Raw genomic sequence first — 20,877 nt, forward strand, 5'->3', positions numbered from 1 at the left:
TTATTATTAGGTAATTTTCGATAACTATTTTTTTTTGTCTTTGCCTTCATGACAGTACAAAATATTTTACTAATAATTTTGCAAGATGCAAGAATTCAGCTAATTCCTGAATGTTGAAATGACAATTTAGTATTTGATTTTAGGAAAAAACTAAATTCATATATTCTCATCTTAACAACGCTGCAGTGGAAACTGCACAGTGGTTGAAATTCCTGGGGGCTCATGTGTTGGGTCTTTCCATTTCACTCATCTTGCTAAGCACATCAGTCAAAATAACTCAGCTGAAGGGACCATAGGTATCAAAATGACACCTATTTTGGACCAACATCAACAATGATGCTTGTCACCCCACCTCAGCTACACTGTAAAAAATAATACCCCATATCTACTCAATAAATTTGAGGTAACAGATTACAAGCAATATTAGTAATTAAATTGAACATATATGGATTGAGTAACAATTAATCAAATAAGCTTATTTAAAATTAGTCATTTAAATTGAGTAACCGCAAACAGCTCTTAAAGAAATTAGCAAATTTTAAACAAAAATTTTAATTTAATTGAACAAAAGTTTTAACGGTTGTTCATGTGAGAATGTAGTTGTTTAAAACTCAAATCTGCGTTTTTTTTCTAAAGATTACATTTAAATGTCCTTTGACAATTGCTGACATGTCCACCTCCAGGTCATGACGGGCGCTCATCACCCGTGTACCCGGCGAGGGCAGCTGGTCCTTGGCTATACATACTGACTTGTGTGCCCCTGGCTAATTTGAGAATGCTCATTTTAATCACGTTGGATTTAATTAATATTTTCTCTTTCTGAAATTAATCAAAAACAACAGCTAAATTATCATTATAAAATTGATTAGAATGTATTACAGACATTTTTTTATTAATTTCAAAGCAAAAAAATGCCCTAAAATCAGGAAATTCATTTTATTAAACAAAGTGTACATATTAATATTAATGAAATCTACAAGGCCACAAAATGACTTTTTACAGCGTAAAGGAGCTTGTCAAATGTGGAGGTCACGGTCACGTCGTTGATAATATTGAAGTAAGGGTATAATGGAGGAGATTGAGTCATAAGTCATACAAGATGCAAAAATGTTATTGTTTTTATTATTAGAAGGTGCAAGATCAATAACATTTTCCAGATTTCACACCAAGGTTGTTTGCGCTTTATTTGAACTTTAGAAAATTTAGATTGTCACACTTTGTGTTTACTCAGGTGTTTATGTTTCATACACAACATACAACTGTTCACATTCATGGATGTAACCATGAACTGAGTCTGGTTCTCTTAAGGTTTTTTTTCTTCACTCCTATCAGGTGAAGTTTTTTTTTTCCCTCTCCGCTGTCGCCACTGGCTCGCATGGTTCAGGATTGGTAGAGCTACGCATTGATGAATTTGCTCTTCAGTGTTTGAACTCTCAGTAATGATTTTAAATCACACTGAACTGAGCTAAACTGAACTGAACTTAAACACTAAAAACTGAACTACACTGTTCCAGTTACTATGACCATTTATGTGAAGCTGCTTTGACAATCTACATTGTAAAAGCGCTATACAAATAAAGCTGAATTGAATTGAATTAACCAGACATGCTGAAAAAAAGGTTGTTATGAGGTATCAGATATGTAAACATTGTGAGAGTATCATGCAGTGGTTATTATAAAAGAGTTAGAACAATTGTAATATATTTAGTGGTTTATTTTAATGTTTCTTTGAAGAGTTAAAATCCTTATTAATGCCATTTTTTCCTCACATTTTTGTTTGTGTCTCTTCTAGGTCCCTTGAACAGCCACATTGCTGCTGTAGCTGGTGTATTCAGGCATATTTCTGATATACCTTCAATTTAAGTTTATTTGCAATGTGCTTTTCACAATAATTATCATTTTAAAGCAGCTGAACAAAAAGATTATAATATAACATTACAGTCAAATCAGAAATGATTAGGGTGTTGTGTATAGAGTGGACAATATATGCAGTTAACCTGCAGTTATACAATAAAGTGTACTTTTTAAACAGTGCACATCAAAAAATTGGAATGATTCAATCTTATTGTTGTCCCAAAAAAATCTTAATTTGAAAGACTATTTAGCATTTGCCCTATAGGGGAAATGGAAGGGCTAAGGGGTTGAGGTTGGACAACATAAAGATGCTAAATAACCAATAAGGTGGAAGTTGAGGCCACAATATATTAATACAATTTATTGTGAAACAGTATCTTTTGCATTGAGAAATGTGGAATAGACTATTTTGGTTATGCACATATTGAAAACACAATACTAATGAGGGAAAACTACTGAGTGAGATGCTAAACCTAAACCTCGTCCTTATAGGCTGCTTTACTATTGTATGTAATCAGGCCTGGTATGGTGGTGTCATCAGGAAATCTGACAGTGGTGTGGGTAAAAGATAGGGGATCAGTCAAGTGTGAAGAACATGTAGAGGAGAGGGCTGAGGACAGAGCCCTGAGGTGACCATGTCAATGTTCATGATGAGAATGCAAGATGAGTGACCTTACACCCTGATGTTTCAAACTCAACTGAACTCAACGCAACTTTTTATTATAAAGCACTTTCAAACACATTTCAACGGATAAAAGTACAGACTGAGTGTAGTGTAATCAAGAGTGTAGACTGTGGTCAGTGTAGACTGTGGTCAGTCAAAAGGAATGGCAGTTTTGATGTGAGAGAGTATGAGTTTCGCAAATCAAATGGTAATGATGGGATTTAGAACAACTGGACAATATATTTACATTTAAGCATTTAGCAGAAGCTTTCATCCAGAAGTCAGTCAAACCTGTGAATACACACCTAGAGCAGTGAGCTGTCTGAGGAGCAGCTAGGGGTTCGGTGCCTTGCTCAGCCATAGTATTGAGGGTAAAAGAATGTGTTGGTTATTCATTTCTTCAACCTGCAATCCCTGATGGTGCCAGGATTCGAACCTGCAACCTTTGGATTACAATTTCAACTCTTTGACTAATAGGCCAAGGCTGCCCTAATAGAATAATTCCTATATTCAGAAAAGATTCTTCATATTGGTATTTCAGGGCAAAATCTATTCTGGGCCCCATTTGTCTAAAATCCATGTGCACTGTGGATTTCCCTGACTCAAGTTGCTCAGTTATTGAGCAAGTATACAGGGGATGACTGTATTAGAAGTCAACAATCTGGACAGTCATGAGTGTGAACTGTGGTCAAAGTCAACTGTGTGTACAGTCAACAGTGTAGACCACAGTCAAAGTCAACAGGAATGGTAGTTTCAATGTGAAAGAGTCTGAGTCACTCAGAGAATGTGTTGATGATGGTGTTGAGAGCAACTAAACAATATATGTAAGCATTTAGCAGATGCTTTTATCCAAAATAACTCACATCTGTGAATACACATCCAGAGCAGTGGACTAGCAGGGAAGCAGTTAGGGGTTAGGTGCCTTGCTCAGCCATAGTATTGAGGGTGAAAGATTGCGCTGGTTATTTAATTTCACCCACCTACAATCCCTGATGGTGTCAGGAATGGAACCTGAAACCTTTGGATTAAAAGTTCAACTCTCTGACCATTAGGCTAAGGCTGTCCAAATACAATACTGTAACCGTTAAGGAAGTTCACTGTGCTTTTCTGTAAAACTGCGATTACTGTGGATAGTTCATTTCTCAATCCCACAGTTTCATATACAGCAACATCTGCCATATTAAGAATGTAACAGTAAAACAATAAAGTTGTGTTTTTTATTGTATTATTATTTAAATCTAAGATTTTAACTCTGTAGTAAAAGTAAAAGTGGACCAACACAAGTTCTGCAGATTATCCTGGTACAACCTATTTGATAATTCCCCATTGTTCATGATCAGGATGTGTACAGTGTAAACAGGGTTTTATTTCTGTGGGGTTTGTGTTGCCATATTTAGTATCTATTAATGTCACATGACATTTAATTAGAGTATAGGGGTGGACTAACTTTCAGTTACACACCTTGTGTGCTTATAAGTAAACAAACCTCACCTTTATACCTGTAATAAAGTGTTAAAGGTCTTAAAAATGAAAATGCACTCACTAACTTCTTCAAGTGGTTCCAGATCTGTAAGAGTTTTTTTATTCTTTTGAAGATATTTTGATATGAAAGTCTATGGTTAAAGGTTTTCAGCATTCTTCAAAATATCTTATTTTGAGTTCAACAGTTAAAAGAAACTTAAAGCAGTTTGGAACCACTTGAAGGGAAAGTAAATGATGACCAAACATTCACATTTTTGAGATCTATTCCTTAAAAAAGCACATGTATTATGTATTTTTTATATGACACCATACAGTTATATATATATATATATATATATATATATATATATATATATATATATATATATATAGGCAACAAAGGTACACTTATTTGTAATAGTTCAGTTAAAAAAAAAAATTACCAATCTGTATCTGTCGATTATCTTTCATTTCATCTTCAGTTTCAGTAAAATGATCTTGATGAAAAAAGATATTAATGTTATACTAAGCTAGGGAATTAATAATAATAATAATAATAATAATAATAATAATAATAATAATAATAATAATAATAATAATAATCACAGTATAACAATCAGCTATAATAAAATCAAACAAAATTTTTTTCAACAAATCAAGGTTACAGCAGTCTACTGGAATGGCTGCTGGTATAGAAGCCATTACATGTTAGCACTGTTATCTAAAGCATCTATACATGAGTACAGAACTTCCTTGTCTGATAGTTTACAACACAAAGCACAAACTGACATCCAGTTGTCAAGGATAGTCAAGGTTAGATTTCATTATGAAACCATTTCAGATCAACAAGCCGATTTGTAAAAACATCTCAGCATGTTAGTCTTAAAGATATCGATAAGCTAGTGTGCTCCATAACAGTGACAAAAATTAGCATTTAGAAGCTATAAACATTTAAAAGGATAGTTAAACCCATGTGATCGCACATGAAACACACATGGGAAATGATTTTGTGTGAATCACACTTAATTATTTTCTGTAAGGGTGATTCTGAGGCTAGAGACACTGTTGAGGCATGGGATGATAATCATTTTCAAGGTAACCGCGGTTTCCTACGGTATGTGCACAATTTTGTATTTACTTTAGTTTTTTTTTTTTTAGGAAATAAATAATTCATTTGAATTATTTAGCCTGACATGTTTACCGTTTCAAAATATTTTAAATGTTACTAAAAATACAATATATTGTGTTTAAAAGGGGAAAAAAAAGTTAGTTTTACCCAGACATTTACATATTTTAGAGCAGTTATCACAATACCACGAAACTGTGAAACTGTAATATTTTTATCCGAGATTATCATATCATCAAAATTTTATACTGGCCCAGGCCTACACACACACATGACTCTGACACTACTCTCTGCACCTATACCGAGACAGTGAAGGACCACAGAGACATTCATCGTGAAAGCCAGAGTAAAAATCTATTAAACTACACTCTTTCAGCAGTTCATACTCGCATCCAATATCTTGTTTGTCACAGGGGGCATGGATGAAATGTTCCTGAATGAAAGTGAAAGTGACAAACAGCAGTTAAAGTCGACAAATCCAAAATGAAACTCCTAAAATTGCATGAAATGTGAATAACGTGATGCAATGACATTAATCGAATTATGTGCCATAACATGAAAACAGAATCATGAAAGGAAAATTTTAAAAGCAACTCATGTAAACACCTTTATCATATTGAATTGAATTGAATTTAATTTTATTTGACAGATTTTAGACAAACTGTACAAAAAGTATTCCATACACTTTGTTAAAAAAAACTGTCGAGGATAAAAACACAATAAAGCCCTGGGCTTATTTCCATTGTGGTCCTCTGTTAAATAAAAACAATGTATGGCTTCAAAATACTAATGAAGAATAAAACAAACAGTCGCCACAGCGGTACGAACAGCCAACCTATCCAGCACAATGTCCCTCCAGCCGCCAACCTATTCACACTCAAGTAAGATATAATTTAAAAGATCCTCATCCACCATGCAAAACTAATTATCCTCATCAAACAACCATCTTTTAATAGCTTTTTTGAACAACCTTAAATCTTTTATTTCCTTGATTGCTTTTGGTAGTTTGTTCCACATGATTGCACTTGTATATAAAAACATATTTTTCCCCACTAAACTTCTAAATTTAAATAAACAAATATTAAAATCCCAACTCCTAGTACTGTATGAATGCTGTTGCCTCACCATTTGAAAATAGTTCATCAAATAGCTAGGAACCACATTATTAAACATTTTACGTACCATTCCCAGTTTTAAAAAACACACTCTATTACTAACAGTTAACATACCTAATTTATTAAAAGACTCTTTGTGCAAATGTGCTCTAGGATGCATTTTTAAAATTATTCGTACTAATTTATTTTGTGCCTTTTGCAATTTCTCCTTCAAATTTTGTGAGCAGCTACTGTACCAAAATGACGTAGCATAATCAAAATGGGGTTGAATTAAAGCTCCTGCCAACAATTGTAAAGAATGAACATCCAAAAGATCAGATTGCCTTGCTAAAAACCTAATTTTTCCACAAATCTTCGTAATAACTTTTTTTGCCATAGCATCTCCTGATAATTTATTATCTATTAAGCAACCCAAATAGTTTATCACATTTTTTGACTGAATTTTCCAATCATTAATCTTAACTACCAAATTATCATCTTTTTTTAATTTCACTCTTGAAGCAAATAAAATAGCCTCTGTTTTACCCATGTGTAAAGAAAGTTTGTTGTCTAAAAACCAGTTGTAAACACTTTTTAACTGTGAACTCATAATTTCTTCCAGGGCCCTTTTGTCATGATGAGATACTAAAATTGCGGCATCATCAGCATAAAGATAGAGCTCCTCTGAACACGCTATTTTTAAATCATTAATATATAAAAGAAAAAATAATGGACCTAAAATACTTCCTTGAGGTACTCCACAGTTGATTGATAAGGGAGCAGATAATATACCCTTTATATCGACTCTCTGGTTTCTATCATGCAGATATGACTGAACCCACTTTAAAGACACTTTATCAAATCCAATTGCCTTTAATTTATATAGTAAAATTTGATGGTCCACAGTGTCAAAAGCCTTCTGAAGGTCCAGCAGCACCATTCCACAATAGTTGCCACCATCTACAGCTCTCCGTATTTTGTCTGTCATATGTAATATACATGTCTCGGTGGAATGCAATGCTCTAAAACCTGACTGTAACTCATACAAAATATGTTTTTTAGTAATATAGTTGACTATCTGTTCGTGTACAATTTTTTCCAGAATTTTAGACATAACCCCTAAGATTGATACAGGTCTATAGTTAATCATATCTAATGTACTTCCTTTTTTATATAATGGTATAACTCTAGCACTTTTAAAATCACATGGTATTTTTCCTTGTTCAATAGATAAATTTAAAATATGTGGCACCAAGGGGGCAATCACTTTAACAGAGTCTTTAAAAAATCTAGCAGGAATATTATCAACTCCAGGAGCCTTATTTAATTTTAACTCACTAATAATTTTTAAAACTTCACTTTCTGTAACAGGTCTCAGACTAAAAGAATCCGGCAAAATGTCCTGTTGTCTATAAAAAGAAAACACTCTATCTTCATTGTAAATATCAGGTTGCCCTGGAAGCTGACCACATAATTTTTTTGCTAACAATATAAAATACATATCCTTCGGATGAACTATTAATTTGTCTTCTACCTTTAAGTTAATTTTAGATGATTTCCTACTTTTAGCATTTGAATAACCTAAATTTCTCAGTACACCCCAAAGTTTTTTTGGATCAAATTTATTTTCATTGATCTTATCCTTAAAAAAAACCCTTTTTGCTTCTCTTATTTTGTTCCTAACCTCATTTCTCTTTAATTTATAAAACTCATAACTGCTACACTCACTATCCTTCCTAAACTTGGCAAAACTCTCATCTCTTATCTTTAACAGTTGTAATATTTCATCTGTAATCCAAGGGTCTGATCTTTGTTTAACTCTTATTTTTTTATATGGTGCTATTTTATTCAAAGCATTACTGAACAGATCCTTAAAACAATCCCATGCTGCCTCCACATCCTTGGATCCCCATACCCCGGACCAATCAACTTTATCCAATATATCACAAAATAAATTAGGACTATAATTCTTCATTTACCTCACTAAAACAGTATTATGACCCATGAGCTTCACCTTTTGCACTTTTCTACATAAATATACTAAAAAATGATCACTCATACTACACTCAATAACACCACTACAACTTATCTTATCTGAATCAGATGTAAGAATCAAATCTATAATAGACTGCGATTTGGGAGTAATTCTAGTTGGAACCTTAATAATTTGCTTCAATCCAAAAAAATCTGAAAAATGTTTAAAAGCCTTATATAACACAGCGTCCACATTTAACATATCAGTATTTAAATCCCCACATATTATAATTTCCGATCCATGGGGTTTCACAAAATCATTTAAACTTTCGTCCAACAACTCATAAAAATTACTTTGATCTGGTGGCCGATACAAGTTTCCAATTAAAATAGGTTTACTCTTTGGTGATTATTGTCTTAATCACATTAAGACAAAAAATTCAAAAGTCAGGATCTCCAGCAGAAAAAAAAAAAATATATATATATCCAAAGATGCTGTTTTGAATTGTAAAGAAATCTGTTTTTGTAACTAATGAAAACCGCAGAAGTCAATGATTCATTTAATTGATTAGCCTGACATGTTTACTGTATTTAAAACATTTCAACACAAAATGTATGTCTTCAAAGGAGAAAAAAGTTCGTTTTTTACCCAGACATTCAAAAGAATAATTTACAGCAGCAATCACGTGAAACCATGATATTTTTATCCAAGGTTATCATACCGTCAGAATCTTTTACCGGCCCATGCCTACTGGAGATCAATATTTTATTACCACTACTCATTTTATCCCAAGACAGAAGTAAAAATCAACCTTTTTTTAGGTTTTAAAAAGACAACCCAAATATACATGTATATTGTATCAAATCTGCTGGGTTTTATTTAAGTTTATATATCTTCTCTTATCACTATACAATGCTGTATATTAAACCCAAATCCTTAAGTATCTGCCCTTAACTCCTAATAAAACACTTTTAACCTGTTGAAGCAGTTTGCCTTAGTAGGCCACAAGTCACTACCCTCACATATCCACACTAAACAAGTTGTATATCCAAAACCCTTTGGGCTACAAGCAGTTTACAAGCAGTATCTTTTAAACTAGACAATTGCAAATATTAGGTCTGCACATTAGTCTTTATTATCATGCATGCATGATAATAGTAAATGCAATACTCACAAGAGAAATGCAAAATCTGACCAATCAGATGGGGCCTTTACTATCTTCATCATTCAGCCTAGAGCTGAAAATAAACACTAATGCTGGGAGACCATGATGACACCCAACAACATTCAGAATTTCCAACAAGCTTTCCAGTCATTCATCTTAACATTTCATCTTGATGTAGCTTTTTTTAATTGTTTGTTTAATTAGCTCAGGAAATATCTATCAGCTGTTTATTTGAATAAGATCATAACATAAATAATTTTTTTAATTGCTGTTAAAGTAGCATTTGGAAAGTTAGTTATAGCGCAAGAAATGTTATCGCCACACTCAACAACATTGCGTATTTCCGCAGTGTTGAGCTGCTCTAAGGAATATTATAGCAATTTCAAAAAAAAAAAGTGATGACAGAGTATTGATGAACAAAATAAGTTGTACATATTGTATGCAAAAATACAGTATTATGAATATTTATCAACACTGAAAATAATTAAATAGATTTTTTGAGGGTTTTTGCCCGCATTGTCCAGCCCTAGAAATAAACGAGACATTCTGTTCCTGGTGGTGGTTATGCTACTGATTTGAACAGTCAGCTGGTTTGGAAACACTTAAAGTTCACTCCATGTTCTCTGTGTATACATATGCTTGTGTACTGTAAGTACATATACACAAACACACGCACACACACAACTTTGAAAAGGCAACATGTTCAATGTAATTCTGAAACAAATTTATTTATGACAGACATACATAAACCAAAAAACATGCCATAATACAGCTATTGTGTTATGTTCAATTTGGTTAGGTTTAACCAATTAAAATAGTTCTAATATTCAAATTTGTTCACATGTTTACAAATTTGTTCACAACTTTTAACAGCGTAGCTTGATGCGGTTTTTAAAATGTTAGATAGGTGCCATTATATTTCTTCATTTTCAGTTTATTTGTCGATATAAAATGGTTAAGAACAATATAGATTAATTGTTACATAACATTGAATAAAGAAAAACCTTGATAAAACTATACTAATCTCTACCTATTGACTGAATACAAGTAAAAACAATTGTCAGATAATGATTAATACTGTATTTTGTTTAATACCAATCATTTTCATTCAAATATAGCATGATGCATTGTTGTAGTATACTCAAATATGCTGTAAGACACTGTGGGTTGAGAGGGAGGGGCTTACAGTAGATTAGCAATAAATAAATCAGCATTCAGAGTTGACTGCTCAGACAGAGTTAGCATAGATTGCTGATGTGTATGAAAATGTCTATTTTTAACTACATAAAATTGAGCTCTTAACAACTACATAGGGTATAATATTTCACTTATTCCTTTACATTGTTGTCTTATGAATCACAAGACAATGTTTTACAGAGGATTACTCTGAAGAATTTTTTAAGTATATTTTTGAAGACAGATAACTGATGAACTCAACTGTGAAGATCATTTCTTAAATTTCCAGCCCAGTTGGACTTTCAGGCAGGTAAGTTTATTATTATTATTGTTATTATTATTATTATTAACTGCACTATTTGACAATTTCTTATTTTTTTATTTAATTGTCAAATAATAAATTAATTATTAATGGTAATACCATGAATTATAACAATCAGTATATTCAATTTTAATTCATTAACCTTGTTTATCACCAACAATTTACAGTAAATTGATTATGAAAAGAAATAACATAGAATGTTAAGGAGGACTTTGAAAAAACTACTTTGAGATACATTAATCTGATATACAGTATATTAGCAACCTAACACACTCGGCAAAAACATAGCATGGTTTCCAATACATTAATTCTTCCATGGTGGGGCGCCACACCAAAATTCATCTCGCCACATCTAAATTCCAGCTTCTCATTCAAAACATTCAGTCGTTGCTGCTGTTAGTTTTTAATAGCAGGTTATAAATCGCACTTAAACGCATTAAAAGGTTAGTGAATTATAACAGCGCAAACTCTTCTGTCATCATAGTAGAGCTGTGCGTTATTTGTTTAACACTTTAAGGTGACATTCTGACTGACTGAGAAAACACGACGTAGCTTTCAGTTAAGATGAACACAGTTTCCACAATTATACTTTATAGATAAAGGTCTGTGGTTGTGCTTATGACTTTACAGAGTTTATAGCCGTTTCACTTTACTTCAGGACGCATTATTGCTGCTCTGTAGGTCTACTGGAGACATTCAGAAATATTCCTAGCAAATCTGATAACCGTTAGAGACATACTGACTACATAAACACAGTAAATCACACTTCAGCAGTGTGTATTTGAGAGCGCACAAGAAGATCTGCGCTTGAGCAGCATATATTTGAGGGAGCGTGCAAGAACTTGAGCACGAACAGAAGAAATCGGTGTGCAAGCAAAGAAATTTGCTCATATTACATAAATGCGATCTCGACTTGCAATACTGCGCTCACGACATTTCTCCATTTGTCATTGAAAAAATATGGTTGGTAGATTTGTGTAAAAGACCTGCTGTCACAGTTGAAAATCCTGAAGGAAACTTGCTTTATTTTATTTTTTTGTGACATGTTTAATGTCACTTTTAATCAACCTACTAAATACATTCCTTACATTTTCATAAATTACTAAGTATGTCAGAATGTATTTACCAAGTTGAAAGCGACATAATAGATGTTACAAAAAAAAATAAAATGTATTAGCCGAGTGTATTATGGCCTAATTAGCCAAGCATAAAAAATAAGTAACATGGCAAGTTATTTAAACATTTGTAAATAAAATAGTAAATTTATGCAATTTTGGATTACATTAAATTGATAATATTTTTGTGGGAAAAGTGTCAGGATTGGGCTGTTTTTTTTAGTTTTTTGTCTTTATATTGTTTCAGCATCGACATCGCAATGTGATTATTTGCATCAGTCACTTTGTAGAACGTGCAATGTAGAGCCTGTATTATAATTTATCATGTGCATGTGTTTTTGAGGCCTGTGACTGTATAAGGATTTTAAAAACAGTCAAGCATAAGAAACTTTGATTAATTTTATTGACTTATTTTTGTTTTCATTATTCAATTACTGTACCTGAACACTGTTAGATTCGGAAAATGATAAAACGCTGTTTATTTCCATCGTATCATTTATTTTTTTTTATTGTATTCATCTATGTGGATGGTTTATTAGATTATATACTGACGCACTTCCCTACAGAATCAACCCAATTAATCTAAAACTGTTATATTACATAAACATTGTTACTGTTACATTACATTACAATCTAAAATGATCAATCATTTCCAAACAGAGATATGAAATCATATAGGGAAACTTTATTCTTATGGCATAATCCCAGAATAACATAATATTTTAATATTTGGATTAGGCATGGGACAATAACTGTTTTCAAGTTATCCCACAGGACTTATTTTAAAGTAGTAATCGCAACACCGTGATACTGGGAAACCATGATATTTTTATCCAAGATTATCATACCATCAGACTCTTATACCGGCCCATGTCTAGAGGGGATTATCTGAGAATGTGAAGTGCAATAGTTAAAATAATCACCTAATGCTCCATTTATTAGATGTGTTGGGTCTTACAAAAGCCACTTTTCCACTGCGTGATATGCCAAATGAAAGATCATAATAAATCATTCAAGGCTGAAAGCTGCAAAACAGTCATCAGAAACTACATAGGAAAATAATATACACCTCAAGAAAGAATGGACAAAAGAAAGCAAGAAAAGCCTTAATTCTGACATTCTTTAAAAGTTTTGTTTTTTGTTGTGTCATTTTAAATGTTCAGTCTTGTTAGGCGCTGATTTTCATTTCTCTGTGTTTGTGGAAAAAAGCAGTTTCCGGAATAAGCCCGTGCACATCTAGAACGTGCTGACGTAAGACTTTTGCTTTAGCCAATCACAACAGTCAGACGCATTTACGTCCGCGCGGTTTGTGAGAATAAAAGCCTTTGAATATTTTTCCAGACACATTTAGCTGCTAGAAGTTAGTCAGATAACGTTTATATGTTCTTCTTAACGCCAACTGTGTAAATAATCATCGATGAGATGCTTATGATAAGCCGTTGTTTGTTTACGTTCGTGTGCCTGTGAAACAGCCTGTGAGCGCCAGCACACGCACATATTATGAACATCTCGACATGCGAAAGTGATCCTGAGAAAGTTGTTCACAATATTGATCATCCACAGAGTATGTAATTTAGTCAAATGTTTACAAACACAAGCGCAGCCGTTTAAAGCTCATTTGTGGTGAATGATGTCAGAATTTACCGGTATTTTGGAATGGATGTGTGAATGCTCTTTTCCGGAAAATTTCCGTAACGTCCTCGCCTGTGTGAACAGCGCTTTTTTCAATATACCGGTAAAGTTGTTCCGGAAATTTTCTGAATATTTACCGGTATCACTGTGTGAAAGGGGCTACTGACTGGGCGCAGCCATGTCTAGCTTCAGTGGGTGACCATGTGAGAGTTGCAGGGAACTAGCTGCTGGCAATGCGGCAATACAGCAATACAATAGTGGCTGTTTATTATTTACATATAGCAGGCTTTGTGTCTCGTGTCACAAATCCAAAGATGCTGGTAGTGTCAACTGTCTTGGTCCACTCAATGATAAACTGTGTATACACGTTTTGTCATGTTTTGGTAATGGAGCATGTACTAGACACTAGTGTTGTCACGATACTGGAATTTTCAACTGTCATACATTATTTATATTCAAAAATATTTGAGAAAAAAAATTCATAACATTATGATTATACAAATGAAGTAAGGAGGAGAAAAAAATGAACAAAACCATTAGCATTTCAAAGTAAAATTCAAAGTATAACAGGAATCTCAGCAGCCCTACTGTCCAAAATGTAATACATTACTAGTAAAAACAAAAATCAGTGCAATCGCATATTTAGATAATGTTTCACATATAATGTTATTTCTTTCATCATTTACTCACTGTAACATCAGCATTTTCAATATTGCATTACACTCTTTGATACAAGTTTTTGTATCAGTTTTGATTTGCATTTTGCCTACAGCATCAAATATGGAAAATTACTCCAATGATATATCATCACGAAGAGTTAGTGAGTATAACTATTTTTTTTCTGTACTAATAATACAGTATTTTCCGAGAACACAGTAATTTCTATTTCAAATCCTGATTGTAGAAGTGCTGGAAAAACATGAATTCACCATAGAAAAAGAACTCGGACAAGGGATTTCAGGACGAACATTTCTGGTGAAAAATACAGATGGAGATCTTTTCGTGGTCAAAGAGGTCAACTACAGAGATGTGAGTATAGTCAAACATGCATTACTGTAATGACTGAAGTGTTGAGATATGGAATTATAATTGAATCAGAAATGCCATTTTCCATTGTGACTTCAAGATTCAATGTGTTGTCAACAGAACGTGCCTCTCGACACCGTCAAAAATGAAGTCAACATCCTAAAGAAGCTTCACCATGGATATATTGTGGCTTATGAGGACTCATTTGAAGGAATGACCATTTAATTTTTTTGTCATCATTCTTACAGGTTATATATTCTTTGTCTTATTAAAATATATTTGTTTTTTTGCAGATGTAGAATCTGGACACTTGTACATTGTTATGGAGTACTGTGCCTGGGGAGATCTTCACAACAAGATGCAAGCACAGAAAAGAATCGGGTTTTTTGAAGAACAACAGGTCAGTGTCTACAACTTTGGCAAGAAGCATAACTAATCTAGAATTTCATATAACAGATTACAGCAATTAATCAATTTCTTAACTGCTCTTTAACAAATGATTTATTCAAAAAAATTGGAGATTATTCTTTAGAGATACTAAATCTCTTCCTGAAAGAATGCACTGCTGCTGACTTTGCCATTGAGAATAGAATGCTGGCAGCCCAAAGTTTATGGAAGGATGTTGCACTCAAGCCCATCTACAGATAAAGACTTAAGACAGAACTCCAGTCTGAACCTGCATGCAAGGGTGTAGATCTATTATCTTTAAAGTCTCTATATTCATATTGATAGTCTGATGAGGAGTGCTTCCAAAAACCTAGTCTCTTTCACCAAGTTAATTACCTAGTCCAACCCATTGCTAAGCAAGAACTCAAGCAAATCCTAGGAGGAAATATTTTGACAATTTTTAAAAATTGTGGTAAACCAGGCCACCAGAAGAGGCAATGACCCAAAAAAGCCTGAAGACCCACAATTGACCAAAATTTGATCAATTTAATTCCAAGTTGCCTAACATGTAAAATATTCCAGTCCATATATCTAATAATAGTACTTCTTGATAGTGTTGATTGACTTAGACCTATCAGATAATGTTCAATGTAGCTCCTATGATAAGCATTACATAGTCCAGATCACCAACCTTGGTCATGGAGTACCAGTGTGCCTGCAGAGTTTAGCTCAAACTTGCTGATATTATTATGCATGTAGTTTTTTTTTTCGGCTTTAGTTTAAAAATAAAAAAATTTCTGTTTACATGAACATACTAAAATGCAATGTGATGCATTTTGAGGGCAAGCTTATAACCAACAGGCAGATGTAATGACACATCAATGCTGGGTTCCCACCAAATGGGGGATTAAGTATTTTCTCAAGTAAATTGCATACAAGTCAATGCAAATGTGAGAAGAAAGGTGGATTATCTTCCCATGGGGAGAGAATGATGTGGAATACTTGATGCATTTGCTGCAAATGTGCAGAATTCACCTCATTCGCATCTCCTGCATCTTGCCTCTTTCTTCTTGCCTTTTCTTCTTATTCTTCAATTCCATGTCATCAATGCACATAGATACCAAGATACCAGGTAATCTTGAGAGATTTGTGGCTAGCCACACATATTTCTTCCATTTCATGGAGCCAAGGAGAGCTTACTCTTTGGTGTCCACATTGCAAAACCCATTGCATGAAACCCACTGTTTTTAGACCATGTCTGATGACCTGCATCAAGATTCCCAACACCCAGATTATGCAAATACATCCTCACCATCTATGGCATTGTGCTATTGATTTCTTGCTTAAAGCTATGCCCTCAAACATAGAGTATACCCACGACTCAAACCGAATACCAACCTATGGAGGATTCGATTAAAGAAGCCCTCAACAACAGATTATCCTTACATGTTCAACAATGTCATGGTTGACTTCTGGTCCCCTTTACCACTTGTCTCTGCTGCCTCAAAGCTGTCACGGTGTGGCCCCAAATTGTGAAGGAGTTGCAGAGGTTGCTTGGGTTTGCCATGTTCTACAAATGTTTCATCCACAACTACAGTTTTATTGCTTCCCCACACACCTCTCTGCTTAAAGGTAGACCCACCAAGCTTAAGTGAGTGGATACTTTTGCCCAACTTAAATAATATTTCACCATAGCTCCGATTCTTAAGAAACCTGGTCTCTATTATTAATGTTGATGCATTATATTTAGTAAAGTTCTGTAATGCCATCCCAGCAGAAGGCACTGACAGAGCTGCTCATTCTGCTTCTACACATGCTCCTGCTGATGCCTTATTTTTTGTTAAATTAGCCGCTGTCAAATTAATACTTTAAACTTTTTAAACTTCCAAAAAAATCATGTTTTTATTTAAATTTACCCTGAAAGTAGTTCCAAACCCTATTGATTTTTGTTTAAAATAACTTTTGAAGAAGCAAGCAAGCAAACAGTTGGCAATACCAACAGATTTATATCATAGAAAAGAATAACATGGAGGTCAACAGCTACCATCAACAGTTTGTTTACTAAAATTCTTTAAACATTATTTTGTGTTTAGAAGATAGAAACGCATATAGGTTTAAAACAAGTTAAGGCTTATATGAGGCTTCCATATAGAATACAAGGATACCATTGAAAAAGTAACTAACTTGTTGTTCCCCTTGTATCATTTGTGTACAGATCCGTGACTGGCTGGTTCAGATTTGTCTGGCTCTACAGTATATCCATGAGAACAGTGTTCTTCACAGAGATGTTAAGCCTCAGGTGTGTACTGTAAAAGCTCAGTGATTCAGGTCACCAAAGCAAAGTGTATCATTTACAAGATTTCTGCTCTCATTCGACAGAATGTTTTCCTTACTGAAGATGGCTACATCAACCTAGGAGATTTTGGCTGTGCAACGGCACTAAGCAGGTGAAACAAATATATAATACAAAAAAATCTGAGATATTTTGAATTTATCATTTTGATTTACAATATTTGATTTGTCTTTTTCAGAGCTGATGCATACGCACAATCAGTTGTGGGTGCAGATCTCTATGTCAGCCCAGAAGTTTATCAACGGAGATATAATTCCAAAAGGTAACTGTTTTGTGGTATAGTTTGGTTTGTTTTTAGTCACCTAAAGTATTGTATTTGACCTTATCACTAACTTTGACAATCTTTGTTTAGTGATATATGGTCTTTAGGATGGCTGGTCCATGACCTTTGCATGCTGGATGTGTGGGTGAGTACATTTTTCTCTTCTGCCAAAAATTCAACCCAAGCTCATTCTGAAAACATAGCCCCAGGGACCTTTCTGAAGACCGTGATTTACGTGGTCGGAGGTGCGTATGGCTGCAGTTCATTTTTTAAAAGCGAACAATGCGATATACGATCCTTTTTGCGCTCGCTGGCTGACAGCTCACCTCTTTGTGGAGGGCTTTCCCGCCGCAACCAGTTTGTCCGGTTAGCTCTTCGTGTACGTTGGAAGAGTGGAGACCCGGAGGGGAGCTGACCACGACAATGGCGACGACAGTGTTAGAGTCAGGGTAAGAGCTGTTTCAGAAATCAAGTAAGACAAAAACAGATTCCAAAAAATAAAGCGAACGAGTTCATAACAGGAATGTGATGAATGTGATGAAATCTGAAAACGTGATCAAAATCAGACGAGGGCTTATCTTTTTCTGGACGGCTTTTGTAAATCGTTGCTTGGGTTTGGGTAAGCGAGTGAGCAAGTGGGCAGGTGGGCGGGCAGGCTGGTGGGTCAATCTGTAAAACCGGTTGGGTTTAGGAAAGGAGGAGGAGGGTGGGTCAGCCGATTGCCCGGTCACCCAGTCAATCATTCAGTCATCTAGTCAATAGGACAGACGATCACTCGACAGCGGCCTCTAGCAGCTTTATGAGAGAACAGTGCGAGCGCAGAGAGTGGTTCGAGATGCGAAAAAGCGCACACAGCGGCCTCTCACGGATTCATGAAAACAAAAATTGCACAAATACGTACCTTGAGTGGTCTTCAGAAATGTCCGCGGGACTACTCTTCCAGAATGAGCCTGGGTTGCAAAAATTATCATGTGGTAATCTTAAAAGGTCATAGAGTTGATTCTTGGTTATTGCATGAATGGATAAACTGTAAGGCTTGACTGTAGTGTAAGTAAAAGTTGATACCAAAAACAGACTGTGAAAAGTGATTAGTTGACTTTAGTTAAAAGGTAAGAAAGCCACTGCTTTAAGAGTGATTTGTTTTCTTTACTTGAAGTGAGTAAACCTCATGCCTTAAATTAAATAAATGACCTATTTGCATAGTTATGAAAATAGTTCAACTTGAGTTGCAGCTGTTTTTTAAAGTAAAGGCAACTTGTTTCTTTTGAGTCAAAGGGTTTACTCACTTTACGTAAAATAACTAATTGCTTTTTACATTTAGCAAGCACAGATTCTACATATCAATCAGAATTGTGTTCTTTTATCTGACAGGCTGACTTCATAGATCGCCGTCGTCTTCATGCCAATAGCATGGCAGGAACCACCCCTGAAATCTCAGAGAGGTACTCGGAAGATCTACAGAAACTTATCAAACAAATGCTCAGCCGTAACCCTAAACACAGACCGTCAGCTGATGAGATTTTAGCAAAAGAATTCCTGAGAGAGGCAGTAAACAGAAACGAGAGAATTCCAGAAGTGCTGGAACAAAAGTTCATGAGTAGCATCAAGACCTTCGATGAGGCCTATACTGCCCACTATAAAGCCTTTCGAGCCTTAGTTCAGGACTGGGGGAAAACAACGGATTCTCTAGAGGCGATACACTATCGAGCCACAGCAGGCAGTCTGTCAGGAGCGGTGATTGGGACAGCAGGAGGAATCACTGCAGTGGTTGGTGCAATTCTGGCACCTTTCACTTTCGGAGCGTCTCTGATTGTAGCAGGAGTTGGTATTGGAGTTGGCGTCCTAGGTGGTGCAACAGGTGCTGCCTCCAACATTACCAACACAGTAAAACAAAAATCCCTCCGCCAGAAGATTGAAAAACTGAAGCAGGAATATGAAAGCGTGAGCGCACCAATTCTTGATTCACTGAAAACAGTGAGGAAGTTAATGACGAAAATAATTAAGTTTCATGATTTTGTCCGTAATTCAACGTTTGTTAACGTACAAATGTCATGGAGGTTAGGCAGGACCACAGTAGCCGGTGTCACAGAATTCATTACTCTGGGAATGCTGGCAAGTTTCGGCAGGATTGCCGTTCAGTCTGCCAAAGCTGTCCGAGCAGTAGCAGCAGCATCAGGTGTGTTGAGTGGACTCTTGGTTATTGCTGACGTCGCCTTCATAGTGAAAGACTCCAGAGAGATTCACCAGATGAGGCAACAGTGGAAAACAGATGATCCAGAAAAGGTCAAATCCAATGTACTCAAGTCGATTGCACAGATGAGGAAAACACACAAAGAGCTCTGCACTGTCTTGGAGGAAATAAAAGAAACCAGACAGGAACTAAATAAGTATATAGAAAAGATCTGGGAAGATCAAGAAATAGAGAGTTCAAACAATTTAACTTAAGACTAATTCAGCATTATTCCCACTTAGGGATGGGTATCGTTGAGGTTTTAACGGTATCACTACTTTTATCGATACCACTTATCGGTTCGGTACTTTAACAGTTCTCTTATTGGTACTTTTTGTAGTGTTTTTTATGGAAAAAAAACAGGCAAATTGAAAATAACTGTCAACATTTTGTTTTATTATTATGTTTTTATTGTATTAATATTTAATTATAAATTAACATGTTTGCCTTTTCTGGCAGAAGTTGGGATCTTTCTTGGTTTATTGTGCTCCCTGCAGTCAAAAATACCTCCTCTTTGAGTTGCAAAATGCAGTTAAATGAGAAATTGTTAATGTTTTTTCATTAACGCATTCTCGTAAATGAGTTAACAGCATTTTAGGAGTTAACTAGGAGTTTTTAATACAGTTTTGGAGCATCTTGCTAAGTAAAAATAATAGGGGTGTGAACCTACACTGGCCTCACGGTTCGGTTACGATTATCATGCCATTGATTCGGTTCAATTCGATATCTCGGTGCATTGATGATGCTTTCCAAACATGATTATATTTTTTCCCTTACTACACAAAACTTTTTTTTTATTAAAATCTATAAATATATTCATATTTATATATTATTTGTAATACAATTTTATCCGCTAATACTAGTCAGATATATGAATTGTACCTTTAATTTGACTTGCTCAAAGAAAACACTCTTTCTGAATGAATCAAACAAAACTCCAACACATGCACAAAAGACAGCATGAGCATTTATAGCAAATAAACTAATGTAAATTTTATCCCGCTTGCTTTTTGAGCGCTGTCTTACACCCCTATG

General features: G+C 34.7%; 1 protein-coding gene across 1 annotated transcript; it reads left to right on the plus strand.

The window, feature by feature from the left end:
* The first annotated feature begins 10,566 nt into the window (after positions 1 to 10,566).
* LOC141375243 (uncharacterized) lies at positions 10,567 to 20,303 on the plus strand. The gene is made up of 10 exons (XM_068222506.2): positions 10,567 to 10,825; positions 14,357 to 14,404; positions 14,489 to 14,613; positions 14,731 to 14,819; positions 14,902 to 15,010; positions 17,213 to 17,296; positions 17,377 to 17,444; positions 17,529 to 17,612; positions 17,703 to 17,757; positions 18,984 to 20,303. Exons 2-10 carry the CDS (start codon positions 14,365 to 14,367, stop codon positions 20,055 to 20,057), a joined length of 1,728 nt encoding a protein of 575 aa, XP_068078607.1. The 5' UTR covers positions 10,567 to 10,825; positions 14,357 to 14,364; the 3' UTR covers positions 20,058 to 20,303.
* Positions 20,304 to 20,877: the final 574 nt, after the last annotated feature.

The sequence above is a fragment of the Danio rerio genome, chromosome 7 (assembly GCF_049306965.1).
Source record: "Danio rerio strain Tuebingen ecotype United States chromosome 7, GRCz12tu, whole genome shotgun sequence".
NCBI lineage: Eukaryota > Metazoa > Chordata > Actinopteri > Cypriniformes > Danionidae > Danio > Danio rerio.